This window comes from Penicillium samsonianum (genome assembly GCF_028829775.1).
Source record: "Penicillium samsonianum strain IBT 33392 chromosome Unknown utg000003l_segment0_segment0, whole genome shotgun sequence".
Lineage (NCBI taxonomy): Eukaryota > Fungi > Ascomycota > Eurotiomycetes > Eurotiales > Aspergillaceae > Penicillium > Penicillium samsonianum.
In genome coordinates this window covers 376,714-403,884 of record NW_026643261.1, presented here as the reverse complement: position 1 = coordinate 403,884, position 27,171 = coordinate 376,714, and the positions used below count along the sequence as shown (strand labels likewise).

The following is a 27,171-nucleotide window of genomic DNA, read 5'->3' as shown; positions in this document are numbered from 1 at the left end:
TGAATTTCAAATGTTGTGGACCGAGGTGCCCGTGACTTCCAGGGCTGATCTAATATCATCCATGTCAGGTGTTCGGAGGTTTGTTGTTCTTCTTTTCGTGCCCACGCATCACCGATTCCTCTTTCTCTTCCTCTTTCTCTTCCCCTTTACTTCTCCCCCTTCCATCCCCCCCACCAGCCTCTTGTGGCCATTGTTCCTCTGATTAACAACGGGGTTTCCCAAGAGTGTCTGAGGCGCGGTAGCCGGAACAATCTCAACTTTTTCATTGCTTTAATTGTGTCATTGCCTGTTTCTTTCGGAACAACCTCACATCCTCACCACCCTTCTTGATCTCAATTCATCATCTCACAGCATCTTGTGTCCGGTGTTCCGCTGGTTAACAACGGAGCTTCCAAAGAGTGTCTGAGGCTGATTAGCCGGAACATTCTCACCTGTTTCGTTACTTTCAGCGTTTTCGCCAGTTTCGGGACAATCTCATCATCTGCATCGTTTCCACCACACCATTTAGCGTCTTCATCATTCCGCAATATTTTGTTGAGGCAGGCTTCCTTCCTCTCTCAGTGAACATCTCGAACATATATGTCCTTGACCCAGCATCACTTTTCATTCGACTACCAACCTATCTCATTTACCCTCCTAAGTTAACCACTATCGACAATGGAATATAACCAGTGTATTGATTTCTCACATCAGACGCAAGAAGACCTTTGGGTCGACGAGATCAAGAAATTTCGAACAAACGGGCGTCTTTGCGAATGGGTCGCTGGCTTTCACCCAGAGCGAATTTTATGCTAGCTGGATGGTGGTTTCTTAAACGGCTCCTACAACGTCTGCCAAAAGGTTCTATTTAAGGGTGGTACTATGTGGCTACTGCGTTTCCCTTGCGTGAAGAGCATTTGCCCTAAATACGCCGACGAAAAAGTAGTTGTGGAAGTGGAGGCTCTTTCTCTTATCCGCGAAAGAACAAATGTTCCTATTCTAGAAATTAAAGCCTATGGTCTCGCTGATGCCAATCCCTTGGGTCTTGGCCCTTTCATCTTGATGAACTTTATCGACGGGGTGTGTCCGAAAGACATATTCACCGGAGGCGATTCTAGGCTACTCAAAAAGGACATCCCAGACAGAGACGATATTGTGTATAGGCAGATAGCAAACTTCATGTTGCAGATTTTTGAGGTCAATTATGACCGAATCGGGAGTTTGCCCACGCCAAGGACAGGGTATTCTGCGCCTATATGCCCGCTAACGTGGAAGATATAAGAGATTACACGCACCGGGGGCGTCGATACCTTTAGTACGTCTAGAACCCGGCTTTCTGGGTTTGCTAATTCTTTTTTTAGGTGATCGAACCTAAGATTTCTCGACAACCATAGAGTACTTCCAGTATATCATTAGCCAAGACTGGCAACAACTTCGATATCAGCCAAATTCAGTTATTGGCCAACTGGATGGTTACTCTAAATATGCTTCCTTGAGTATTCTGGAATGGTTAATACCCCATTTTGTGAAAGGGACGCATGAAAACGGCCCGTTTAAACTCATCTGCGACGATTTCGGCCCAGCAAACATGATTGTGAAAAGCGATAGAGATCTCACAATTGTCGGTGTCGCGGACCTTGAGTGGGCGTATGCAGGACCGGCACAGCTGTTTGGCTCACCTCCTTCCTTGGTGGCTTCTTCATGATCGACCCGTCGATGACGAGTGGGATTTCGAGGACGGCAAGCCACCGGCGGCTACAGAGCACTATTTCAACTGTCTTAACATTTCCAATGAAGTGTTGGCGAAGGAAGAGGCAAAACTGCCTAGAAGGCAATACAAGCAACTGGAACTCTCTGAGCTTATCAAATGGTCCGAGACTTCAGGAGCTATGTGGATTCACCAGTCTGAATAAGGAACACAGTAAGCAACTCACAATCATGACTTTAAATCGGCCCAACTGATCAGCCACCAGCCCCGGTAGGAAGCGGCCGAACACAGCACCAAGATTAAGAAAGACAAGAATCGCATATGACATCTGTTCATCGAAGCCGGCATGAAGTGTGTAGGACGTGATGTATGTGATTGGAATGAAACTCGCAATCCAACATGGAAGACGCTGGGCGTCGCAGATGCATATTTGATATCTTTTAGAGCCTTAAATCGAGGGACGTGACTGCTTTCTTGGGAGGAAGTCTGTTTCGGACCGTGAGATATAGGACTACCTAGGTAGTTCCCTACCTCGTTCGCCAATCATTCCCTTGAAAGCTGGAAATACATTCTGCCATCGAGTTATGTGTGTAGCTGGAGATGTATACCTTGTTTGTCGATGAACTGCTATAAATGTTGTCTAGGATTTAAATGAAGCGGCAAGGATATGCAGAGCCATTTGGTTTAGGGGCTGAGCCTCGTGAACTTCATTTAGGTATATCTTTCCCTGTTTATTACATCTCTGGATCTTTCTTCAAGTGGAAATTGATACATTTAAACAACCTAGAGGACGGTGAAATCGAAGCGTACGCGTTAGTCAGCGTTGAAAAGCGCTACCTAGGTAAAATTAGCATGCCCTTTGCCCTCGGCTCCGACATGAGACATTTGTATACCGACAACAGATATATTCAATCTGAGATTCTAACCATGCAGTTGATTTGCCCGGACGGATGAATTCCATTGGGCCCAATCTATGTATTAGTTCGTGGGTGATGGCGGTCGTTACCTCGGTCGTTCCGAGCGTAGGCCGAGCCTTGGGAGCGATGCTGAGTCGTTCAAAATGTACGCCTCTACTCGCTTAATCTCGTATTCATTAGATAGTGATACTTTTTACACAACACAGACATAAAAAGAAAAACAAGCGTCCGATATCGCGGAGAAACCGGAGGGGAGAGATGAATCACCGGGGCTTGGCAACAACTCCACATTGACGAAGGCTACCCCCAAATAGGCTTAGCGTTGTCATTGGAAGGGCGCGCGGATGCATTTTGGGATTTGGATCACTCGAAGCCTTTCTCCATTTACTCCGAGTGGATTTCCTCGAATCAACTTCCTCTTCTGTCACTGGAGTTTGAGCTATGCGGTGGATACGCAATCATGTGCTTGGCCCTTATTCCTCGTGACGATGATGCTTATCGTGAAAAAAAAGCCACACGGGGTTTGCCTTTGAGCGGTCCATGCCGAATCGCTGGGAATCTCAGCGGCTGAATGGTGCCCACCTCTAGTTCCAAGGTCACAGAGTTCCACCCGAATTGATTATTCACCCATCTTTCTACCCCAGACCAACCTTGGAACGGTATTTTCGGCCAGTTTTCATCTGACCGACTCTTCTCCTGCTTTCCACCGTGTCCTTCATTGTTCCATTATTCTGTTGGTCCTGAAAAGCTGTGCTCTGTGCAGCATTTCCCATTGGAATCGTTCACAGAAACATGGAGTATTTTGATTTCGAAGGCGCCTCATCCGCCCATGGGTCTAATCAACTAGACGACGATGTCGCTTCGATTGACATTGAACTCGACGAGGCCGAAGAACAAGCAGCGAACTTCGACTCGCTGGTTAATGATCAGACATTGGAATTCTCCAATGACCCGGTACCGGAGCAGTCCGAAATGAATGTGGGACAAGCCGTTGACCCCGATGGGGTCGACGGGGTTTACCCCATGTTCCGGGCCCAGGAACCGTGCGACTTTTGCCGGCGAATGGGACTGGACTGTTTTGTTGCAAAGCGCGGTTTATTGAACTATGGCTGTACTTGCTGTATCTCTCTTTACCGTGAATGCAGTTTCACTCACGCCAAAACGCCTGGCAAGTTTCTCCAGACATTACATAGTGTGTCAGAGAATGCCTATGTTCCTACAGGTAGCCTGACCGGAAAGAAAGCCCTCAAATCAGTTTCATACAACACGTATCCGAATGACCCAGATGCACGCTCTCAAAAAACTGGTGCCCGATTCTCGCGCAAGGCAATCAGCATCCTGAGGGGCTGGCTGAGAGACCACAACGACAACCCCTATCCTACCGAGCAAGAGAGAGATGACCTGAAACAACAGACTGGTCTAACCCGGACGCAAATTGCCAATTGGCTCGCCAATGCCAGGCGACGCGGCAAAGTTCGTGCGTCGCCTGGGAGCAGTTCTCCCGTGCCAGGAGCTGTGGACATCCCCGTGAAGCAATCCGTCAACACATCCCTCATGACTCCTCTTGAACGTTGGAAGTACTCTCCTCCCGAAAACGAACCCGCTGCGATCAGCGATATTAACCGTGCCCTGGCCAATCCTCCATTCGATCCGTCGCGTCCACGCCGGGCCCCATCGAGTCACGTGAGGCCCCGTCGCCCTGGGTCTAGTAACAATGAGTCAAGCCATGCCAGCTCTGAACATATACTGTGCACCGCCTCTGCCAGTAGTTTTGATTCATCTATTTCTGATCTCTCTTTTGCTTCTGCCTTCTCACATCGATCCTCTCTTTCCTTTGGTTCAATGGATCGCAAAGAACGTCGTCGCCGCCGCAAGGTATCAGTGCCTGTCAATACTCTGGCCCATTCAAAGGCCAAAACTGCTCGTCCTTACCAATGTACCTTCTGTACCGACTCCTTCCCTGCTAAGTATGACTGGCAGCGGCACGAGAAGTCCATGCATCTAATCTTGGACAAATGGACCTGCTCCCCCCACGGCGGTGCAATTGAAGAAAACGGTATACCTCTTTGTGTCTTCTGCTTGGCAGCTAATCCAGACGATGAACACTTAGAAACTCATAACTTCATCAGTTGCCAAGAGAAGACAGTGCAAGAGAGAACATTTTACCGGAAGGATCATCTCAATCAACACCTCCGCTTGATGCACAATGCCAAGTTCCAACCTTGCATGGAGAAATGGCAAAGCAGCATTACAGATATCAAATCCCGTTGTGGGTTCTGTGGCTCTATCTTCCAGACATGGAAAGATCGAGTAGACCATTTGGCCGGTCATTTCAAAAATGGAGCCAGCATGGCTCAATGGCAAGGGGACTGGGGCTTTGACCCCCAGATTCAAGCTCGCGTCGAAAACGCCATTCCCCCGTACATGATTGACTATGAATGGCGGTCTCCTGATCCCTGGGCCACTGAGCAAGCTAAGGGAGATGGCACTACTCTTAGCCTTCCTGTCCCTACGGATATCAATTGTTACCATCGGCTTTCTCGCGAACTCACTACATACATCCATAGCCAAAAGGCACAAGGTCTTGTTCCATCAGATCAGATGATACAAGCAGAAGCTCGCCGTGTCATCTATGGATGTGACGATCCTTGGAACCAGACTTGCGCAGATAATATTGTTTGGCTGGGTGTCCTCAAGCGCGATTGTGGATTACAGACTCCTGTGAACAACGACAGCATCCAATTTGCTGATTTGGGCATGCAGCCTCCATTCGCTATCAATGGCGGCCTCCGAGCTGCACCCCGGGAGATCAATATGCTAGCGCGAGCAGTATGCCAAGGGGCCCCCATCCACAGCCCTGCAGTCTCTAGCCCTAGTCTTCGCAGTCACGGCTTTCCTGGCACTGGGTTTTCTTCTGCCGGGCCCAGCCGACCGGGGAGTTTATCAGGCAGTTACGCTGGCAGTGCAGGAATGATGTCAGCTGGTCCTGATCCGCCCTTCTCTACGGATTGGGCTAGTAGTCTTCCGACTACCGCGTCTGTGCCGGGAGAAGGCACAGCTGACCCTCTGGTACAAATGGGATTTGACCCAGAATTCCTTCAACGACTGAATGACAGCTACGGTGAAATCAACCCGGATGATTTGGAAGGCTTGCATCCAGATCGCGCTGATGGTCAAAAAAGGTCCGAACAACAAGGATGGCCAAACAGCGGCTTACTTGCTCAGCCCATCTCCCCGTCTCGTGTGGGTGAGGTGTCTGCTTCAGACCCGGTTTCTATTTTCAATCCCAAAGTGGACCACCCTCCTGCATCGAATGCTACCCATGATGACATGCCAGGGTACTTTGGCAATGGCAACTTTTGATATCTTTCATCTTGCCCCATGCAGATTCACACATGGCAAGAAAAATTGACTTTACAAAATTGTTGCAATATTTCTTATTTCATATCATATAACTTGGATGTTAATCACGTTTTCAACAATACCACAAATCAATTGACGTTTTCCATTTTTCCTTCTCTTGTTTTAGATCTTAGCTCCATCCAGGCAGTTTCCACACGTCACTCTTGTGGCGGGTGGTTCAATTTGGAACCCAACTTCCCCCAGCTCCCTTCTCTCCCTCACCTAAGGCTTTTGTTTTTCATCCTGAAAAATGCGTGCCTTGATTCAGTTATCAGCACGTGGCTCTATGATGAGTCCGGAATTGAGGTTTCCGCCGACCCTTTTCGATGAAACCTGACTTGTGACTGGTTGACTCACATTCCGATGACGACCGAGACCGACAGTTCTTTGATCAGACCAGTGATATTTATTCTCGCCTGTGTGACAGGTAGCGTACCGAAACTCTGACCCAAGTCAAACTCTCCCACGGCTATGGAAACTTTGCACCCAGCATGCGCCATTCGTCCCGGATACACCACCTCAGCAACGTGCCGAACGCTCAAAGGGTCCCCTGTCTTGGACCTGCCCGCTTAGAGCTTTATGCTTACACATAAGCAGGTTCCAACTCCTTCCTCGGAGGTTTATCCCTACAGCACTGCCAAGCTACTTTTCGGGACTACCGTCTCCGAGATATGAATGGATATCTTGAACAGTGCTTCATTCGCCCGGAGTCGGCCTGCTGTTCCCAATCATGTCCCTTGCTTCAAATGGAAGAATACGAGCTAATGTTACTGCCTTGGACTATTGTTAGCTGCGAAACAGGCTTCAAGACCCAAGACCAATATACTGATCCTCCGATGGATTTCCCCTCCGCCTATTCCCCGAGGGGGTAGATTGGTTCCCGACAAAAGCATGAACAGATTATTCCTTTTCTTTGCGCCTATACGAGCTCGCAAGCAAGAGGCTCCCATGAAAATCATGCATCTGATGTGATAGAACCGCATGAAAACTCCGAGATGCATATGCCCACGCAATGCTCTATGACTCGCCCTGGGCCCACATAAAAGGGCGGGAATCCCGTCAAAAGTATGGGATATCAAGAGCCAGCCATTCAATTTGATACAGATTGCCAGTCTAGTGACATCATTAGATATGAAGTTCACTCTAGGAAGCCTGCCCCTCTGGCTTCTATGCCTCGTCCAATGGACATCTGCGGCTACGGTGTTCTTTCCAGTTACCTTGACGTGGTCGAACAGAACCGTCGCAGGAGTGTCTAGACCAGTGATATCTACAAATGGCCAGTTTCCTGGTCCCCCGCTGCGGATTAACCAGGGCGATAATGTTGAGTTCCTCGTTGATAACCGGTGCCCGTTCAATACAACTATACACTTCCATGGTAAGCTCTTGGATAGCTTGGTCTGATCTGGCATTTACATACAAACTCACTATCTTACAGGAATAGAGCAGCTGGGAACTCCTTGGTCTGATGGAGTCCCAGGTGTCTCCCAGAGATCCATCAGACCGAACACTTCGTTCCTGTATAGATGGACAGCAACTGAGTACGGGGCTTATTGGTATCATGCTCATCACCGTGGCTCTCTCGAAGATGGCCTTTATGGACCAATCTATATCACCCCTGCCTCCTCGGTGCAAAAGCCTTTCAGTCTTATCACAACCAATCCTGCTCAGCTGAGAGCTATGATCCAAGCGGAGAGTGTGACCTGTCCCGTCTTGCTTTCGGAATGGCGTGTCCTCACGTCGGAGGAGATTTGGGCTGCCGAGTTGGCCTCTGGCACAGATTCATTCTGTGCGAATGCTTTGCTCATTAACGGGAAAGGGTCCATCACCTGCCTGCCACGTGCCGAGATTGATGCCCTGACAACACCCGTTCAGAAAACGAGCCTGGGTGATGAACTAAGATTAACAGATATGGCGTGAGTATATTGATCCGTCGTGGTCGAATGACTATTTTGATGATCCTGGTCAATAAACTAACTTCATCACTAGATGCTTCCCTCCCAATATCACCGAAACAGTATTCAATTTCCCACATAACTACGATGTCATCCCCCCAACCATGTTCGAAGGCTGCGTACCATCTCAAGGTCCCCAAGAAATCTTCACTGTCAACGCAGCCCAGCAATACGTAAGCTGGGATCTCACCAGCACAGCCGGCCTACTAGAGCTCACCTTCTCAATCGACGAGCATGACATGTGGGTATACGCCATCGACGGACGCTACATCCAGCCCCGAAAAGTCAACGCAGTCACCATCCCAAACTCAAACCGCTACTCGGTGCTGATCCCCCTCACCCAAGCAGCGGGAGACTACACCGTGCGGATTGTCAGTGCCAGCATAAACCAGATCCTCAACACGACCGCAATAATGCGATACCAAGGCTTGCCGCAGCAAAGCCGTCCATCCAACCCATGGATCCAAATCAACAACGAACCCGCCAGAACAGACACCGTCTTCCTACACGAGGCCCGCGTCGTCCCGTTCCCGGCACTCGTCCCGTCAAACGATATAGCACAAACCTTCTTCCTGCACATCAACCAAGTCGGCGCCGCGTACCGCTGGAGACTCGGTAATACCAGCTACGGCCTCGAGCTCGAGGAAGCACAGCCATTGCTTTTCAATCAGAACTCCATTCCCAGTGACTTGATCATCAGGACGAAGAATAATACCTGGATCGACTTGATTCTTCAGACGGATACCATTCTGCAGCCTCCGCATCCGATTCACAAGCACTCGAATAAGCATTTCATCATCGGTCAGGGAAATGGGACTTTCAGTTGGGGTTCCGTCGCGGAAGCGGTACAGGCTGTTCCTGGTAGCTTCAATCTGCAGACGCCGCAGTATCGTGATACCTTCCATACCTTGCCGGCTGTCACGGGTTTGACTTGGACGGCTATCAGGTATCATGTTGTTAATCCCGGTGCGTTCTTGATGCATTGTCATATTCAGGTTCATCAGAGTGGGGGCATGGTTTTGGCGATGTTGGATGGGGTCGATGTTTGGCCTACTGTCCCACCGGCTTATTCGATTGCTGCTGGGTTTTAGGGGAGGGTATATGAGATATAAAAGGAAAAGAGTATAATGGGAGATAGATGTCTGGGGAGTATATAGGTTGGACTTCTGAGGCCATCTTTGGCGTGATGTTTACTTAGGTACTTTTGTTGTAGGTTGCACGGTGTATTTTGTGAGTGTATACGGGATAATGGGAGAGTGCCCAATGTGGGAGCGATATCTGTATGAATGCACTACAAAAATGAAGTTATAGTTGAGAATATGATTCCTCTTAAGCAGCTTTGATAAAAGTACTATCTCCATTAAAAATAAAATCAAAGTAGCAGCTGTCTGATCATGACATGTCCGCATAACAAGGTAACGAGCGTATCATATGGCTGGGGATATGTATTCCACGAGCGCAGCACCTCGGTGGATAAAAAAAAGGAAAAGAAAAGAACAAGTCAACCACGCCCTCTCACTCAAACAAGATGAGTTTTGATTCCCTCCTCAACGGCAATCAAGTGAGCCCCAACAACCTCAGTGATCTTGTCCCCACCCTTGAATAGCATGAATGTAGGCTTAGCCCGCACACCTAGCTCCTGTCCGACATCCTCAACCTTATCGACGTCCACCTTGTAGAATTTGACTTGGGTGTAGGTGTTGCTCAATTCATCAAACTTGGGTGCAATGGCTTTGCAGTGTGAGCACCAATCCGCGTAGCAGTCGAGGAGGACAGGGTCTTCTGTGCCGAGGATCTTCTCTAGGAAGTCGGCTTTGCTGTGGTGGGTGTTAGTCTGTGTATTTATGTATTTATGTATTTGTGTAGATGAGGTAGGGAGGGTTACCTTGTGATTTCAGTGACAGTCATATTGAGTATTGACTTGGAAGTTGGATTTGTAGAATTGGGTTGTTTTCAAGGTTGAGTGGAAGAACAGATGATTTTATAGAGAAGGTCTATGGGTGGGGTGATTCTAGATCAGATAATATGACCTCATAACGAGAACAGCTGTAAGCTTTCTAAATTTGGTTGTTTCACGATCATACTATTATTCTTGTTTATTTTTTATATTATATTGTTTATCATGATTATACTATTTAAAATCATGCCATATGTGAATCTAGCGCCACTTTTTATCGACAGCGTGGGGATAATGGGTCCACTATGTATGACAAAGCCATCTAGACAGCCCTGGGGGTAAACATATTACCCAAACAAGTATCCATAAAGTCATACTTACACATCAAATAATTCCCAGGCAAAATCACATCAAAGAACTAAACCAAAATTGAAAAAAATGAAAAAAGTAAAGCCTGAAAAACGAGGAATCAGTAATTCTGTGGGGTGATGTTGTTCCGTCCCGGGTTGTATTTAAGATCAGGCTCGGCTGTGCCCCTCTTCACACACCCCTTTCCCTCTCTCATCTCTCTCTCCCCATTTCCATCAAAATGTCGAAGCTTTTCATTGGGTAAGAGCGACCCTGAATATCTAACATGCGCCCGCTGACCAACTTTTTCTAGCGGTCTTTCCTGGAGCACAGACGACAACAGTCTGCGCCAGCGCTTCGAGGAATTCGGCGTTGTCGAGGATGCTGTGAGTCGCTCTGACTTCCATAACTGATCGCACCTTCTAAGACCTCATTTTCTTCCTATAGACCGTTGTCAAGGACCGTGATACCGGCCGCAGCCGCGGTTTCGGTTTCGTCCGCTTCTCTACCGATGAAGAGGCTACTGCCGCTATGGAGTCTATGAACAACCAGGAGTAAGCAATCTGATCCATCTCATTCCTCTTCATCAAGCGACCAGTAAAGTCGTGCTGAAAAGAGTCGCGGATCATGGGCGTCATCCTTTCCAGCACGAACATGAACGGTCTCCTTACTCCCGTTGAAAATGTATGCTGACAACCATCTCTTTTCCAGGTTCGACGGTCGCCAGATCCGCGTTGACAAGGCTACTGAGCGCGCTGCCGGTGGTGGCGGTGGTCGCGGCGGCTTCGGCGGCGGTGGTTACGGTCGTGGTGGCGGCAACGGAGGCTACGGTGGCGGCCAGGGTGGCGGCTACGGTGGTGGCCAGGGCGGTTACGGTGGTCAGGGTCAGGGTTACGGCGGTCAGCAGCAGGGTGGCCAGGGTGGTTACGGCGGCGGTTACTAGATGTTCCTGTCACGAAGCTTACGAAGGTCTGGACGTGATTAGCACTTTTTTACGAAGGTTGTGACTTATGCTGGGTTGACGGATACATTCGCTGGGGCCAGTGACACTTGAACCTGCCCAATACAAAATCGAACTCGTTCAACTAACCTTACCTTTAATCGATAATCAATAATATCGAGCCTTTTGAATCAGTTCTGTTCCTTTTTGGTTCCTGATCTACATTGTGCGCGATGTAACAACGTAGACGGCTCATTGTGATCTGGCTTGCCCCGCATTTGTCTTGAGCACAGATCCATCGCTTCAGGGCTTAATAATGTACATAGGCACAGGCTACATGTATGAACCACATTCGATCTACACTCAAGTGATGTCTGTTCATGCATAATCTAACAAATCTAATATCCAATATCTGTCCAATATCTAATCTATTGGAAAAGGACGATCACTAAGCGAGCGGGAGGACCTGGGGGCAAAGTGGAGATATCAAAGTCTAGGGGCTTGGCATTGTTTCATGTCAGTACATATTGCATTGAAATACAATAATTTATAAAGTTGAAAGAGCAGATGAGGCTCGCTAATATAAACAGTATCATAAAACTCAACTAACGAGGGGCTATGGCTAAATCATCAAAAGACGCCAAAATGGAAAGGAACATGGTAAAAAATCATAAAAATCCCAAACATTTCGCCTGATATCGTTCCAGTCGTGGTCATAAGGTTGGGAATAGAAGTAATGCTTTCCCAAGATCAATCCGATTGTTCGTGTTCTTCGTGCTGTGCTTCTTTTTCGCCTTGAGTATCAGGCTGTGCAGTCTCTGTAGCCACATCCAATAAAATGGGAGAATCGATAGAGTCAGTAGAAGGAGAAGACTCTGCGGACATAGTGAGAGGTCCAGCATTGTCATCCAAAAGGATTTCTGTTTCACTCTCAAGCTGGGGCTCCTCGTTTTCTGCAGGCATATCTGACAGAACGGGAGATTCATCGGAGTCAGTTGGGGAAGGAGAGCGTTCTGCAGACGCAGCAGGGGAGTCCACAGTGTCATCCAAAAGATCATGTGCGTTGTCCTCAGGTTGAGGTTGTGTAGTCTCTGTAGACACCTCCGACAGAACGGAAGAGTCGATAGAGTCAGTGGAAGAAGGAGAAGACACAACAGAAGAGTCCACAGTGTTATCCAAGTCGGTGCCCTCAAGCTGAGGCGTCGTGGTCTCTATAGGCGCCGCGGACTCCAAAGGCACAATGGGAGATTCAATAAGGACCGCAGACAAAGAAGAAGAATCTGCTGCCTCCTCAACTTGAGCCTGAGAATCAGGAGAGTCAACAGTCAGAGAAGTAGGCTTTATTATCTCGGACATTGGAATCATCTCCCTCGCACTAGCACCCACAGATTCAGTCGACACAGAGCCAGCTGAGCTCACGACCAATGCTTCGCTCGAACTGACCGAGCTCGCAAGAGAGACAGAAGGAGACATAGATGGAGCCATGCTCAAACTCGGCATAGCTGGGGAGGGCAAGATATCATTCGACAAGGCCGGCGAAAAAGAACCAAGATGGGAATAGACAGGGACTTGCTGCTGGCGAGAACCAATAGCAAGGAAAGCGACAAGGACACTGAGAAGAAGCAGGGCAAGATTGCGCCTATCGGCCGCCAGAACACGGATATAATTGACGAATAGAGTCGAAAGAGCAACCTCGTGTTGTTTCTTCTCCCGTCCAAACTCAGGCGCATGGTCGAGGCGAGCTCCAGCTTCAGGGAAAGCCTGCCTGAAAGTCATCTCATCAGACTGGAAAGACCCCACATCACTGATCATACGAGCATGACTCTGCCTAGGCGACTGCAGAATCTCCGGTGGGACCTGATGCCCACCATCAACCGATGGCGACATCTGCATCTGCATCTGCATCTGCGGCATCTGACTCTGAGCCTGTTCCATAACTGACATCTGCTCCTCCGCAAGCCTCCTCTCCAGGCCTCGGCGGACATCAGAAGGTAACCAAAGCCCAACCTCGACATCAACTTTCTCCATATCGCGCCATGCAGCAGCCCACGCCCCAGCGCGCATAAGCCCGTTCGCGGCAAATACCCGAATCTCCCATTTGCGGTTGCTATCTCCGTGCGGCACATGGTTCCCACAGTCGGGACACTCATCGCCCTGCTCGCCGTCCGTCTCGCTCTCTCCGATATCCGAGAAATCTCCCTCGGAGCCGGAGCCAGAGGCATGGTCCTCCCGACCCACGAAGTGTCCGTTCTGCAGCCGTGGTCGTTGCAGCTCGAGACTCTCCAACAGTCGCTCCTCTAGAATGTCGTACAGATCCTCCGGGTGCGAGATAAGCACGCCGCGATCGCGCAGCACACCCGATCCAACTCGATCCTGCAGCCGCCGCCAGCGCTTCCAGTATTCCGCCGGTAGCTCGTCTTCCAAAATATCCTGGTTCCTAGGGTCCGATGCTCCAGGTACTGGGATGGACGGCGGGAGCAAGGTGCAATGCAGCAGCACAAGTGGAGCCTCTTTCCTTGGCTTTGGTTGTTTCGATGCATTGGGCGAGTAATACGGTGACCGTTTCAGTGGCGAGGGCCCAGGTGATCGTGACCGGAGGGCTTGTCGTCGGCGTGGGGGTGTTAGATACTCGTCGTCATCGGCTTCGTCTTCTGTGTGCATCTGCATCGCTCTGACGGAACTCGGTTTTCGGAAGGCGGCTTCGCGCTGGCGGATGGTGCGGATGTTAGCGGGGATGTCGTTGAAGTCGCCGAAGCTAGCTTCGGACTCTTCTATTCTGTAGCCAGCTATCTTTTCGTGAATGTCCATGTCTGGCATTTGTTTCATTCTGTCGACTGGGTGGATGAGGACGGAGGCCGGGATTGAGGATAGTGATGAGCGACTCGATGCTCTGGATTTCAGTTGGTCTAGTTCATCGTCCATTTCACGGCCGAAGACGTCGCTTGTTGAATGGCGGGTGGAGGAGGAGGAAGAGTTGTATTCATATTCTTGGGTGGCGGACATCTGGGCATTATCGGCAGGGTATGACTCGTTGCTAGACTCGAGGGAGGATACGAGGAAGCCTTTGCCTTGAGGGGCAAATGGTTGTGGGCTTAAGATCTCTGTGCAATCGACGTCTTGTTGACTATCGTCATTTAACCGCGCCATGAGATTCTCTGCGACGGCGGGAGGCTGCGTTCTGACGTTTCCGAGTGTTATAAGAAAACAAAGATCTAGGGACTTGGTGAAACCAAATTCCACATACCTCCTCCCTTTGTGTCAACGTGGAATCCAAGACAACTGAACGTGTGTTGACAAGTCGCTCACCGCCCCCGTTGTTCTGGGCAACCGACTGACATGGTCGATCATCAAGCCACACGATGTCCTCGAGTCAAAGGCTATACATAGAAAAGACGTTTTCACAATTTAAGTCTTTTTTCCGCCTTTTCCGTCGTCTACTTAGCAAACTAAGAACGGGGAGAAAATATCTATAAAAACAGACATCTGAAAAGACGATCTAAGAAGACCACCAATAAAGACCACCAATAAAGACATCTAAAAAGACATCTCAAATGACTCTGAAAAGTCTAACATAAAGGACTACTGAAAAAGACTTGGCAAGGCCGCATAAGCGGCCGACTGTTCTTGTACATCGTAGATATTGAACATGGAACTTATCCTGGCTTTTATACCTTCTGGCGGGATCTCGGAGGAATCAATGCTGCAAAGAAAGTCTTGTTTTGAGTCTATTAAAAATGACGGCACTTGAACACCAAGTCAAACATGCCGGGGTACATACACAACCAAAATCAGGCGATCTAGTGCTGGCCAAGGATATCATCCAACCTGACGCCAGAAAAGCATATCTCGGTCAAAAATATATAAAGAAAAGCAGAAGCCAGTCGCTGGAACACATGCAAATGCAAACCGTCCCAAAAGATATATGTACTATAGGAAAGGAACATCAAACGTTACGGAGGCTGTGACACATCATCAGGGCTCAGAAGGGGATAATTTTGATGGTCACCGAAGAAACTGAGGACATCTTGAGGGAGGTATTCCAGCCACGGAAGGATCTCGCCGTTAACGAACGGGAAAGAGTCCTGATGGTGGATAGAGTTCATATCGACCTCATGACTCCCGATCATCATCCCGTGGGCATCGTCCATGGTCGGCTGGAGATCGGCACCTGGGTCATGAGATCCCATTTGGTCTCTGGTTTGGTGCTCGGCTGTCGATTGAGGTATCGAGTAATTATAGGGGGAGGGCTGGGTATCCATATGTGAAGTTGGTAGCCCGGAGGATAACATCCCGGGAAAAGTAGAATGTGCTGTCTCTGCGGGGCGTGTTGTTCGCGTGTTTGATTCGGGATACGTTGGATTTATGCCCATGTAATAAGAGGGGTCAGTGCTAATTGTTCTGGATTGAACATCGGGGTATTTAGCATTTCCTGTCGCGAGTGAGGGTGTCATTTCTTCGTGAGCCCTGGCTGGTGCAATAGATTGTGGATATGAAGAGCTTGGCCCTTCGCCGGCATCTGTTGGCAGGACTGGGTAGCTGTGGCTGTACTGCGATGAGTATGTTGGTCTATTGGACGGAGACTCCGCCTCAGTCGTGGACATCTGATAGAGTAGACTCAAGTTGGGCTGTGAAGAATTGGTTGCTCCTGTGAGTGCCCACCCGATAGCTGTCGAGACATAAGCTGTTAGTGATATGCTTATCATGGATACCAACGGATCCAACAAACCTTGACTTGGATCAATGTGTGGTGACCATTTCCCATCAGATGAGATATCCGCGACCCCGGCTGGTCTTTCTGGATCAAAGCCAGAGTCCGTCGGTGCTTTGCCTGCACGCCAAGCTCCTGGCCCAAGAGGCTGCCCTGGGGCGATACCTTCGGTGTTTTCGATATCCTCCACGGCGTAAAGGAGAGGATCGACAATCCCCTTGGCCTTCTGATCCAGCACTGTCAGAATATACCCAGTGCCTTCCCAATACGTATTCAGTGCTTTCAAGGCCTTATAACACCGCTGATAATTCTCCTTGGCGGCAGAAGCAAGCAGGATATGCTTCGCCGTAGACTTCCGTTCTGTCCCATTTGAGGACTCCATAGTGGGCATCACGAACCCACTGGATTGATTCGCCAACAATGGCTGAGGTTGGTGTGACTCAGCCCCCGAGGATGAAGACGCATAGTAAGCACTTTCCATGAGGAATGCGCACGCTGCTATGTACATCGGCTGGCTCGTGAAAGGGTTGCCAATGAAGCTTTTCCCATCAACAAGCTCGGAGAAGGATAGGATATCGGCAATAGTTTTGGCAGATGACATCGACAGCTCACGACTATTCGGATAGAGATGTTGGATTGATCCACCAAATGAGTTCAACAATGTCGGTTGGTGAAGGAGAACAATGAGAGTATGAAACCAAAAATGGAGAAGAATAAAATTAGTCCCCTCTTTGGCTTTGACATAGGCTTGAAAATTGGCTGCGTTGAAATGAAGTCTTGGGGACAAGCGTTGATAGATGCCGGTCAGATCGCTTTCCATCCCAGCCAACATCTTCAACGTGTCAGGCGTGACGAGCTTGACATCCTGGATGCCATTAATAAGGTCGGTCACCCGGCCGTACAGATGAATGATCCGAATAAGCGGTGGGAAAGGCGCGGGCCACCCATTTGGTAGCTGAGATTCAGACTGAAGAGGGAAGCAGAGTTCAATATCCTCATCGCGTAGTGTCACTGGCCTCCCGGTACCCGAGGAGATGACTCGGTCTAGGAAAAAGATGCTCCAGAATGAGTCTACCCGTTCGCGCTCCCGGGCACGCTCCTCAACCGAAGGCTGTTGGGCAGTCGTGGGTGTCAGATGTACATCAAGATCATCATACTGTTCCTCTCTTAGTTTCCCAGCATGGCCTGTCATCACTTCACTCGGTGTGACGCCGCTCTTGCCATAATTATGTTTGAGACCTTGGACCTTCTGCAGCCCAAGATCCTGTGCCATGCGAATGGATATTCCAAGGTACATCCAGAGTCCACTGTCGTGATTTGATCCGAATTGTTCATAAGCGAGCAATAAGCAGGCTTGGACGGCAGAAAGAGTTGGACATGGCAGTGAATCGACCAGAGCGCTCATCGCACGATGACCGAAGGGCAGACCACGATCCCACTTTTTATCGTCAAGTGGCCGTTGCAAGCGATCGATAGGAGGTGCCTGTGGAGGACCAAGTGATGGATGAATTGAGAATCTCGCAGCTAACGAACACACTGCGTCTACCAACATGGTGTCAACCTTTTTCTCTTTGAGGTCCTGGAGAAACCTCTCTCGTTGTAGGAAAGGAAAGCTGCAGCCCAGGTGGGCAAAGAAGAGTTCGCATAAATGGGATACAAGATTCGAAACTGGAAGCGTATCATCTCGGTCATAAAATGGGATGTTCGAATCGCGGCTTTCCCTATTATCCGCGGCAGTGACCAGGGGTCTTGTGGGAATATCGGACGGTTTAGGGCTCCGAAGAGGAGAGGGAGAGTCTGAGGACGTAGACGGGTTACTCCTGCGAGAACCTCGAACTTGCACAACCATTTGTTTAAAACCCGGTACAATCGCGGTAGGGCCGAAGTATCGAAAATATGGGACATGCGTGCGACTCCCTGAACTCACAGAGGTACGACCACTCGCTGGACTGTCCCCAATAGCTTGTGTATCCAATTCCTTGTTCGCGAGTGAAGAAGCATCCCCAAAAGAAGAGATATCCTTTGATCCGGGCGCTTTCGTCTGGATGGACTTATCCGCGGGGGCCTTGGGTATCGATGTTGGCGTTGGTTCGGGGGAGCTGCTTTCGACTGCCCGGGAAGCGCGCTGGCTTGTCAATTCATTCGGAGCGGAAAGGCGCGGCGGCGCTCGGGGTGCGGAGTCGGACTGCGTTCGCAGGTGTGCGGTCGATTCGGTGTATCCGAGGCAGACATGCTTGTAGTCGGAGCAAGTCTTACACACTTTCCTCGCGTATTCCGTCAGCGAGGTATTCGCAAGCGAGACATCCTGCATATCCTACCTGGTTGTTCACCGGAACATCGAATCTTGCGCCGGCGACATGTTAAGCAGCTAAAACAAAACAAAACAAAGTGACGTCAGCGTCTTGACCGACAAAATTATACTCCATGGGGTCCACTTACGCGGCATTAACGCGGCGGCGCTTGGTTTGCGGCTGCCCGTCGGTTGCGACAAAGCGGATTTGTCTGGGGGCAGAAGGATTGCCGCCATTCTTCGTCTTGGGAGAAGGAGGGCTCATGGCGAGCCAATAATTATCCGTGGCCTCGACCCATTGGGTACCTGCACACTTTCAGCTTCAGCGAGTCGGTGGGTTCTCGGCGCGGAGCTTTGATTCTAAGATTCAGGGAGAAGGGTCGAACAGATGAGGCAGGGAAGGTGTGTAGCGAAAAATTCATGAGGGAAATAAACGGGGGCCAATATGTCAAGGCCAATAAGGGATCAAAAAGTGGTGTGAAGTGTTCAAGGGAGAAAAGTTGGGGAAGAGGGGAGTCGATAAGCCCTCGTGATTGCCCTCGCTTGTACTACGCCACTCTCAGGGCACATTTTACATTTCCCAAACTTTTTGGAAATCTCACGATGTATTTGTGTAAGGTAATGTTCTGATCGAAAACATCGGAGTCGATTCCCCCCCCCTTGACCGCTACGCCGGAAACAGAGCCACACCATCCCCGTTCGGGAGCGACAATCGGTCATGGGATGTCTGGGGGCGATCCTTGTGTTTTATATGTCATATAATGTACTATGCTTGCTTTACTCCTAAGGTAGAAATACATGTACATGTGTACATAGTAGGGAATATATAAATACAAAATCAAAATATAAAATAATGGATTTTCAATGAATTAAAAGATTTAGAATAGGATCAAAACATTGAAATTCATCGCATCAACTCCGAGTACCTAGAGTCCAGACTTTGGGGCATATGGGGCTTTTATGGGGAGAGTGGGTTTGGGCCCGTATTTCACTCCCCCACGTTTTCAAGGGAGTATATCAAATTTGGAATCGTTTTAATCTTTTTCTTAGCAACACACATGTATATATACTCGTGGGCATCTAAAATGGTTGATTTGGTTCCAAGGTGGTTTGTTACCTAGGTATATTTAAGCTTATACTAAAGGGCTTGGGGAATTTCCCAATCAGGGAAATCCCTCCCCGAAGGATTGTAGAATACAGTATTTACTGAAAGGCTCCACATGGGCAGTTTCCAGAAGGTCAGGTGAAGGGTGCTTTTAGCCAGCCGTTTATGATGTTTTTTTACTCCTTTTACCATCTGTTTTAAACTCTTCTAGACGTCTTTATTATTGTCTATCATTCTTGACTCTTGACTATCCTTTTGAGGAGGTTTCTAAGAATCCTGATTGTAAAACCAGAAAGGCAAAAAGAACTATGTACATACTTCTTTTATAGTTTTTGTTCTTCCATGTCCCAAGAGAAGGGACTAGCGTTGGGGTTTATATGCCCGATATTAGTGTTTTCAAGTTTTAATGTTCTATATAATACACAATTTCATGATAATCCGTTGGAGCCTGCTAAACAGAGGTTTATTACATATGGGAGGATTGAAAATCCCTATGACATGACTCGGTGTGATTTCTCCAGGGCATTGTTCCCCCCCCGGGGATCTCCCCGGAGTCGGCCCGATAGTCGGTATAGGAAGTATATCCACACACACCTTTTATGAGATAAGGCGGCATACAGCGCGTGGCAATACAAATTTTCAGCCAAATCCACCGGTGGCACTAAGCTGCAACCGAGGCTTGTATTAGAGATAGTAAATGCGATAAGAATTTGACGAAATCAAACAACTGCCTTCATTGCCTCCATGTGTCTACTTGGATCTGCCTTCCGAAATACTCGGAGGCTCTCATTGTTGGAACCTTAGTAAGTATTTCACTGCCTTCACTTTCTAGAGAGCATGACGGAGGTGACGCTCTCGTCACCACACCTGCTACGCGGGGCAGCCCACCCGTGGGGTGGACATGCACACTGACACCATCGCTGATTTATAATCTCAAGTGCCAATCGTCTTTTAACCATCCGCGCACCATTCCAACCCAATCACCCCACTCGACTATTTAGCCACACCGGCGCAATGTTGAAAGTCCACCCGGACTTCGAAGAAACCCAAGCCTCGCGGCCAGATTTTCGCCGCGACGCCGAGATCACATACACCAAGTCCCCAAAACCCACATGGAAGGAAGGCGATGGCGCAAATGACGACGGCGAGAGCCTGAAGAAGGACCACATCGAGATCGACCCCAATGAGGAGGGCCGGCCCGTGGCCTCGAACTATAAGTTCCTGATTTCAGGAATGGTCCCACGACCGATCGCACTCGTCAGTACTCAGTCTGCGGATGGCAAGACCACAAACCTCGCCCCGTTCAGCTATGCACAGGTCATCAACCACGACCCGCCGCTGTTCACGGTTGGCTTTTCTGGGTCGATGGAGAGAGCCAAGGATTCATTGAAGAACCTGAGTGAGACTGGGGAGTGTGTTATCAACATTATCTCCGAGCATTTCATTGAAGCTGCCAACTCTACTGCTATAAATGCCCCTTACGGTGTCTCCGAATGGGAGACCTCGGGGCTGCACCAGGCACCTACCTCTGTTGTGAAGCCTGCCCGTGTCAAGGAGTCCATTCTTTCTATTGAGGGCAAGCTTGTTGAATTGAAGGAGTTTGAGAGTCGGGTCACCCCGGGTAAGAAATCGGGTGTGCTTGCTATTATTGAGGGTGTTCGTTTCTGGGTTAGGGATGATGCTGTCAATGAGGAAAGGAATGTCGTCGACCTGAAGGTTCTCAAGCCTATTAGTCGTCTAGGTGGTATCTCATATGGTCGAACCACGGAGGCCATGGAGATCCCTAGACCACAATTTTAGAGCTCTGGTTTCACCCCCAAGAGCTTTGTCATATAATAGAGTATATAGATTCTGAAGTCATACAGCCAGAAGCAAAAAATCAGCTTGTATAAACTTTGATGCACAATCTGCAAACCAATAGTACAATCATGTATGTACAATGTAGGTGTCTCCTGCTCAGTATACGTAACCTTTATGTAGGACTTTTTGGGCAAGGTTGTCCACCCCGCTCCTAATTCCGGAGGAAGTTTTGTAAGCACGGTATCCCATCGGGGCCGGGCCCATTTCTTGGGGTTTACCTAGCAATTTTAGCTTGAATCTATCCTAGATGCTTACTAGATATCTCGCCGAAATTACAAACATTCCTTGGTGGGATGTTTCACACCTATATATTTCAAATCGACGGGGGATAAGGAGCTCCGACTCAAGCCGTGTCTCATGCGGAGGGCAGAGCGGGGTTGATAAGTATCTCCAACTGTAGAACTATAAATTGGAGGATACCCATTTATCAAAGACAAGTATCATTTCACTTCATACTGTTTCCAAGGTTCCATCAAAAAAGCGATCATGTCACAGGAGCAATACGAAACTTTCAAGCTTGGAGACTGGGAGCTCCAGAGCGGGGAGAGGATCGAGAATGCCCATATCGCATACAAGACATTTGGCGATCCCAAGTCTCCAGCAATCGTCTATCCAACTTGGTTTTCCGGAGGTATATCTAGATACGATCCTATATTATCCCCCAAACCACTCTAATACTGCTTCCAGCGCTATCCGACAACTTCTGGTTGATCGGAGATGACAAGCTCCTGAACCCGAACAATTTCTTCATCATAGTTCCAGCCCTGTTCGGAAATGGCCAGTCCTCCTCTCCATCCAACCAGCCGAGCCCCGGGCCATTCCCGAAGGTGTCATTCTACGACAATGTGCGGGCTCAGCATGAGCTGGTTACCAAACACATGGGCATCACGCATTTGCGCGCCGTTGTTGGTTGGTCTATGGGAGGGGCCCAGACTTTCCAATGGGCAACTCAGTATCCTGACTTCATGGATCTTGTGGTTCCATTTTGTACGGCTGCGAAAACCTCGCTGCACAACCAGGTCTTCCTTGAGGGCGTCAAAAGCTCTTTGATTGCGGTGAAGAAGAGCCGATCTGCGGGGCCAGGAGAGATCGGCCTTAATAGAGAGACGGCAGAAGCGCATGCTTGGACAGCTGAAGAGAAGGATATTGGCCTCAAGGCATTGGGCCGTGTGTATGCTGGATGGTAAGAAATTCTGTGTTGACGTTTAACTTTTAACCCTTATCTGACCCAAATGGAAACAGGGGATTCAGTCAGGCTTTCTATCGACACAAGTTGTATGAAACTGTGCTGGGTTTCAAGGGACTTGAAGACTTCATGGTCAACTTCTGGGAGAAATGGGCTTGTTCTAAAGGTTCTGTTTGATCCCAATGAACCAGTTGTGTCAGAGAGCTGACAAATGTTCTAAAGAACCCGAAAATATGCTAGTCATGCTACAGACCTGGCAAAATGGTGATGTCTCGCAGCAAGATCCATACAATGGGGACTTTGAAAAGGCGATGGCATCCATCAAAGCAAAAGCGCTGGTTTTGCCGGCAAAAACCGATCTTTACTTCCCGTAAGTTGGTATCATATATTCTCCCTTTTAAACGAAGTGAAACTAACCTGATAATCACATCACATCAGGCCTGAAGACTCAGAGTATGAAGTTGCTTGTATGAAGCCGGGCATTGGAACCTTGGATATCTTTCCTTCGATCTGGGGTCGTGAGTTTAACAATAAATTCCAAGTAAATACGAAGCTAACTGGGTGGACAGATTGGGCAGGTGGTCCAGGCGATAATCCGGAGGATGTTGAATGGCTTGATAACAAGCTTTCTCAATTCTTTGCAGACAACGGAGGTGATGAAGTCAATTCTCTGGCCGAGAAGCTCCAGAGCACGCTCAATTAACTAACAAAGCCACAAAACACGACAATGTAGCATTCTAATATGATTTCAGTCATAAATGAAATCTCTTGATGGTTGAAAATCGTAGTGTTAGTTCGTCGTCGCCAAAAAAAGTAGATAGATACCGATCATGTGACGCTGAGTAAGCGCCTGCCCTGGGGCCCTGGAAGCGCCGATGAACCTTGCGCGGCGACCAACTTCCTTCTTCAATTCCATTTCTCTCACTGTTTCTGTCTCTTCCTGTCTCACTCACGGAATTGTATTTGTTCTCATTGATTGTTCTCACTTTCCCAGCAGCACTTAATTTCTTCCTGGGCTGCTTGCCTCGCAAGCTCGTCGACAACTCTGCTCGCGTTATCTAATCCCTATCTTCACACGCCTTGTGAGACTATATCTCGAATCTTACCATCTCGGCTTCCTACCCACAATGGCTACGCCACCTGTCCGACAATGGGGTGTTACACCCCCGATCTCGACCGTCCTGCCGACCAAGGATGAACTTTCTGCGAACGACGATCTCATTGCCGAGCTCAAGGCTCAGAACAACTTCGAGCTACCGACTGAAACGGAACGGAGGTGTGTTCGCATTTCAACAAGGAAAGCGCCAGAGCCCCGAGACTGATGATTGCGGAATAGAAAACAAGTGCTCCAGTTACTACAGCGCGTCACAGTGGAATTTGTTCAAGTCGTCAGTCGCAAGAAGGGTCTATCTCCTGCTGCTGTCGAGGCTTCCGGGGGTAAAATCTTCACGTATGGAAGTTATAGACTGGGTGTATACGGACCAGGTAAGCGTTCACCTACGTATGGATCCAAGCTCTCATGTCCGTATTGACGATGATTGCTTGTAGGCTCCGATATCGATACTCTAGTCGTTGGACCTAAACATGTCCTGATCGATGATTTCTTCGCTGAATTTCCCCCTATCCTCCAAAGAATGGCTTCCGAGGGAGCCATTGAAAAGATGACTCCCGTGCCGGATGCGTTCGTTCCAATTATCAAGCTTGAGCTGTGTGGAATCAGTATCGATCTGATTTTTGCCCGCCTCGTCGTTCCCGCTATCCCGATGAACCTGGATTTGAAGAATAATGATTATCTCAGAGGATTGGACGAACGAGAGGTGCGATCGCTAAATGGAACTCGTGTCACAGATGAAATACTGGAGCTTGTCCCCCAACAAAAGACATTCCGCCTTGCATTGCGTGCGATCAAACTCTGGGCTCAACGTAAGTATTACTATGTCTCTGTATATCACTATCCAACTTGTCTGATTATCTGTATAGGACGAGCGATCTACTCCAACATTGTCGGATTCCCTGGCGGTGTTGCATGGGCGATGCTGGTGGCTCGAGTTTGTCAACTATACCCGCAAGCAACTGGCTCTGTTATTGTGGGGAAGTTCTTCAGAATCATGAACAAGTGGAATTGGCCTCAGCCTGTCTTATTGAAACAGATCGAGGATGGACCCCTTCAGATAAAAGTCTGGAACCCAAAGGTAAGTACAAAGCACCCCTTTCGCTGACCATATGGGCTAAGAACTATCAGATTTACCATGGTGATCGATTCCACCTTATGCCTATCATCACTCCTGCTTATCCCTCCATGTGCGCAACTCACAACATCAGCATGTCCACCAAGGCTGTTATTCTCAGGGAGCTGCAGCGAGGTGGCGACATGGTAGACAAGATCTTTATGAAGCAGCTCTCGTGGCAGGATCTATTTGCGCGCCACACATTCTTCACCCACGACTACAAATACTATCTCAGCATCACCGCTTCTAGCAAGACCAAGGAGGCGGAGTCCGTGTGGTCAGGTCTCGTTGAGTCCAAGCTGCGTCACCTCGTTGGTGCTTTAGATCGCAAGCCAATTGTTGCAGTGGCACACCCATTTCCCAAGGGATTTGAAAGAATCCATCTCATCAAGAACGAGCAAGAAATGGAAGCAGTCAAGAATGGGTCAACACAATATCAGGCTAAAGGCACAAAGACTGCGATGACCGATGAGACTAAGGATGCTGCTCACCAAGCCGCAGTCCAGAACACCCTCGAAAATGCAGAGGTCCCAGGGCCGGCCGAGGGCAAGGTCGAGGGCACGGTCGATAATGATGGCCAGACTGTCTACACGACGACTTATTACATCGGCCTGGAGCTAAAACCTCTGGAGCCAGGTAATCGCACCGCATCCCCCTATATGACATTTCCTAACTTTTTTCAAGGCCAATCGCGATCTTTAGATATATCAACCGACTCACAGATCTTCAAGTCAACCTGCACCTCATGGCCGGGATACCAGGAAGAAGTCATGGAGTTGGCTGTCACCCATGTTCGCAGGTAAGTTCCTCCTCTGCCCGGTCTTGTGTGGATTTTATCTAAACCCCTCTAGCTTTGACTTGCCCGACGATGTCTTCCAACCCGGTGAGACACGGGCCTCTCGGCCAAAGAAGAAAGTTACCAAACGGTCCGAGGCAGCGGGCCAGAAACGCAGCATTGGCGAGTTGGACGTAAGTGTGCCGAAGCGAGTGAGATCGGCCTAACCTGGCAAAACATCAACCCTGAAACCCGTGATCAAACGCCGTGCAAACCAAACCCCCAGGATGTCGACAACTAAGAATAACTAATACCAACTTCGATTCCCAGGGTTCAACCGAAGGAGCCGCGAAACGCCAAGTTACCTCCGCAACTCCCGCCTGAAACTCCCTGTCTCCCCTTCGCTCCCTCCATCCCGCCGGGGCTGGTCCCCAACATCAAATTGATATCAGAACCTCAAATTGCTTGTGGTCTCTGACCTAATATTGCAGCTTGCAGTTCTACCCCCACCAACCGAACATCTAACTCCTCGCCATCTTTGAGTGTTACCCTTCTCTACAGTGAACGTCCCGTGCTCTCGGAGCATAAGGTTGGTTCGTTCTTCTCTTCGTCTTTCGTCTTTTGTCTTTTGCGTTGCTTGCCCAACAGCTAGACTAGACACCTTTCTTTTTCCCCGCCCTTTTACACTTCACCTCTTACTGGGCATATTTCTCACGGCGCATATGTATATGGGCCGGATTTATTCATTATCTCGTCTATTTGGTTGGTGTAGTATTTCGTTGTCGGTGGAACAGGTGGCTTCCCTCTGCCCAGGTGGGCGTATTCATTCGCCATCTTACAGATAGTTAAGATAGTTGAATGCAAGGACGTGTCCCACAGTATGTGGGCTACACATAATCCACAAATTATCTTTCACTTTGTTGATTACATCCTAGCAATATTGCTCTTGGCTATTTCCCTTCCTTCAGGCTCTAACAGTCAGTATCTACAACACTGTATCGCAGTCCTAGGGAGTTTATTCATTCGAGAGACAATTTCCTCTTGCCTTCTTCCATTAGCAGTTGGTGAATGGTCCGGGGCGTCAACAGCATGGTGCATCGCATGACTCTCATATATAAATATATAAGACAGCACTGGCGATATCTCTTAATTTATGCGTGGGGAATGCCTCTACTCGTGGTTCTGCCAGTCAACTCGCAGACGAACAGTCCACCTCAAGCTTGCGTGCTGTGAGGTAGTATTTACAACTGCTTGCCTTCAGTCTGGACTGGGATTTGACTTTGATGTCACTGTTCTGTTAACCTTCGAAATATCAATTGGAGGAAATAAAAAAATGTATTAAATAAAAAATGCTCACATGCCGATTTGAACGACAGACCTCGTGATGGACTAGAGATAATACTAGTCACGCGCTCTACCAACTGAGCTATGCGAGCTGGTTATATTTGCTTCCTCAAGCTTGTGATACATGTCGCGCAAAAGTATAGCGGTTTACAATCAACCTTGGAATGAAGGATAAATTAGATCGTCCCAGGATCTTTCCAAGGTTTTCTGTAAAAAAAAAAAAGGCCGATGGGTATTCTCAGAGGTTAGCCATTGACCAATAAAAGCTAGGTGGAGTTGATCCACATCAACATTTTCGGATCTACAACCTTGGAAGTATGGGTGTATATCGTTCGAGTGGTGTCATCAAATGATACCAAATGAAACGACAAGGATCTAAACAAGGCTACTCACACTTTACAACTAGTGTTAAGTCTTCCTCTTCGGAAATACAAACACTTCAATTAAATCAATGTATTTTATTATTTTTTGACTAGTAAGATACCCACCTAAAGGCCTAAATAAAGTATAGCAGAATGCTCTATCTGTACGA

General features: G+C 48.6%; 10 protein-coding genes across 10 annotated transcripts; 7 read left to right on the top strand and 3 right to left on the bottom strand.

Moving 5' to 3' along the window:
• Positions 1 to 657: 657 nt before the first annotated feature.
• Positions 658 to 1,892, top strand: N7471_003695 (phosphotransferase family protein; the record flags this gene model as incomplete). The annotated part of the gene is given in 4 exon segments (XM_057276415.1): positions 658 to 759; positions 796 to 1,198; positions 1,374 to 1,626; positions 1,646 to 1,892. The coding sequence occupies 4 exon segments, from the start codon at positions 658 to 660 to the stop codon at positions 1,890 to 1,892; spliced, it is 1,005 nt and encodes a 334-aa protein (XP_057136025.1).
• Positions 1,893 to 3,396: 1,504 nt separating this feature from the next.
• Positions 3,397 to 5,967, top strand: N7471_003694 (putative homeobox and C2H2 transcription factor; the record flags this gene model as incomplete). The annotated part of the gene is made up of 1 exon (XM_057276414.1): positions 3,397 to 5,967. One exon carries the CDS (start codon positions 3,397 to 3,399, stop codon positions 5,965 to 5,967), a length of 2,571 nt encoding a protein of 856 aa, XP_057136024.1.
• A 1,170-nt stretch (positions 5,968 to 7,137) lies between these two features.
• On the top strand, positions 7,138 to 9,049 carry N7471_003693 (multicopper oxidase; the record flags this gene model as incomplete). Its single annotated transcript, XM_057276413.1, has 3 exons — positions 7,138 to 7,381; positions 7,442 to 7,919; positions 7,993 to 9,049. The coding sequence occupies 3 exons, from the start codon at positions 7,138 to 7,140 to the stop codon at positions 9,047 to 9,049; spliced, it is 1,779 nt and encodes a 592-aa protein (XP_057136023.1).
• A 428-nt stretch (positions 9,050 to 9,477) lies between these two features.
• Positions 9,478 to 9,866, bottom strand: N7471_003692 (thioredoxin family protein; the record flags this gene model as incomplete). The annotated part of the gene is made up of 2 exons (XM_057276412.1): positions 9,478 to 9,775; positions 9,844 to 9,866. The coding sequence occupies 2 exons, from the start codon at positions 9,864 to 9,866 to the stop codon at positions 9,478 to 9,480; spliced, it is 321 nt and encodes a 106-aa protein (XP_057136022.1).
• Positions 9,867 to 10,444: 578 nt separating this feature from the next.
• N7471_003691 (RNA recognition motif domain-containing protein) lies at positions 10,445 to 11,146 on the top strand (the record flags this gene model as incomplete). Its single annotated transcript, XM_057276411.1, has 4 exons — positions 10,445 to 10,464; positions 10,517 to 10,589; positions 10,651 to 10,757; positions 10,915 to 11,146. 4 exons carry the CDS (start codon positions 10,445 to 10,447, stop codon positions 11,144 to 11,146), a joined length of 432 nt encoding a protein of 143 aa, XP_057136021.1.
• A 747-nt stretch (positions 11,147 to 11,893) lies between these two features.
• Positions 11,894 to 14,290, bottom strand: N7471_003690 (uncharacterized protein; the record flags this gene model as incomplete). Its single annotated transcript, XM_057276410.1, has 1 exon — positions 11,894 to 14,290. One exon carries the CDS (start codon positions 14,288 to 14,290, stop codon positions 11,894 to 11,896), a length of 2,397 nt encoding a protein of 798 aa, XP_057136020.1.
• Positions 14,291 to 14,847: 557 nt separating this feature from the next.
• Positions 14,848 to 18,406, bottom strand: N7471_003689 (Zn(II)2Cys6 transcription factor; the record flags this gene model as incomplete). Its single annotated transcript, XM_057276409.1, has 4 exons — positions 14,848 to 15,809; positions 15,870 to 18,110; positions 18,170 to 18,219; positions 18,291 to 18,406. The coding sequence occupies 4 exons, from the start codon at positions 18,404 to 18,406 to the stop codon at positions 15,094 to 15,096; spliced, it is 3,123 nt and encodes a 1,040-aa protein (XP_057136019.1). The 3' UTR covers positions 14,848 to 15,093.
• Positions 18,407 to 19,912: 1,506 nt separating this feature from the next.
• N7471_003688 (flavin reductase family protein) lies at positions 19,913 to 21,150 on the top strand. Its single transcript, XM_057276408.1, has 2 exons — positions 19,913 to 20,049; positions 20,185 to 21,150. Exons 1-2 carry the CDS (start codon positions 19,991 to 19,993, stop codon positions 21,044 to 21,046), a joined length of 921 nt encoding a protein of 306 aa, XP_057136018.1. The 5' UTR covers positions 19,913 to 19,990; the 3' UTR covers positions 21,047 to 21,150.
• A 442-nt stretch (positions 21,151 to 21,592) lies between these two features.
• Positions 21,593 to 22,995, top strand: N7471_003687 (homoserine acetyltransferase family protein; the record flags this gene model as incomplete). The annotated part of the gene is made up of 6 exons (XM_057276407.1): positions 21,593 to 21,737; positions 21,794 to 22,289; positions 22,349 to 22,458; positions 22,515 to 22,662; positions 22,731 to 22,810; positions 22,862 to 22,995. The coding sequence occupies 6 exons, from the start codon at positions 21,593 to 21,595 to the stop codon at positions 22,993 to 22,995; spliced, it is 1,113 nt and encodes a 370-aa protein (XP_057136017.1).
• Positions 22,996 to 23,218: 223 nt separating this feature from the next.
• On the top strand, positions 23,219 to 26,160 carry N7471_003686 (polynucleotide adenylyltransferase). Its single transcript, XM_057276406.1, has 8 exons — positions 23,219 to 23,568; positions 23,629 to 23,777; positions 23,841 to 24,215; positions 24,273 to 24,484; positions 24,535 to 25,156; positions 25,205 to 25,319; positions 25,372 to 25,489; positions 25,626 to 26,160. The coding sequence occupies exons 1-8, from the start codon at positions 23,420 to 23,422 to the stop codon at positions 25,677 to 25,679; spliced, it is 1,794 nt and encodes a 597-aa protein (XP_057136016.1). The 5' UTR covers positions 23,219 to 23,419; the 3' UTR covers positions 25,680 to 26,160.
• Positions 26,161 to 27,171: the final 1,011 nt, after the last annotated feature.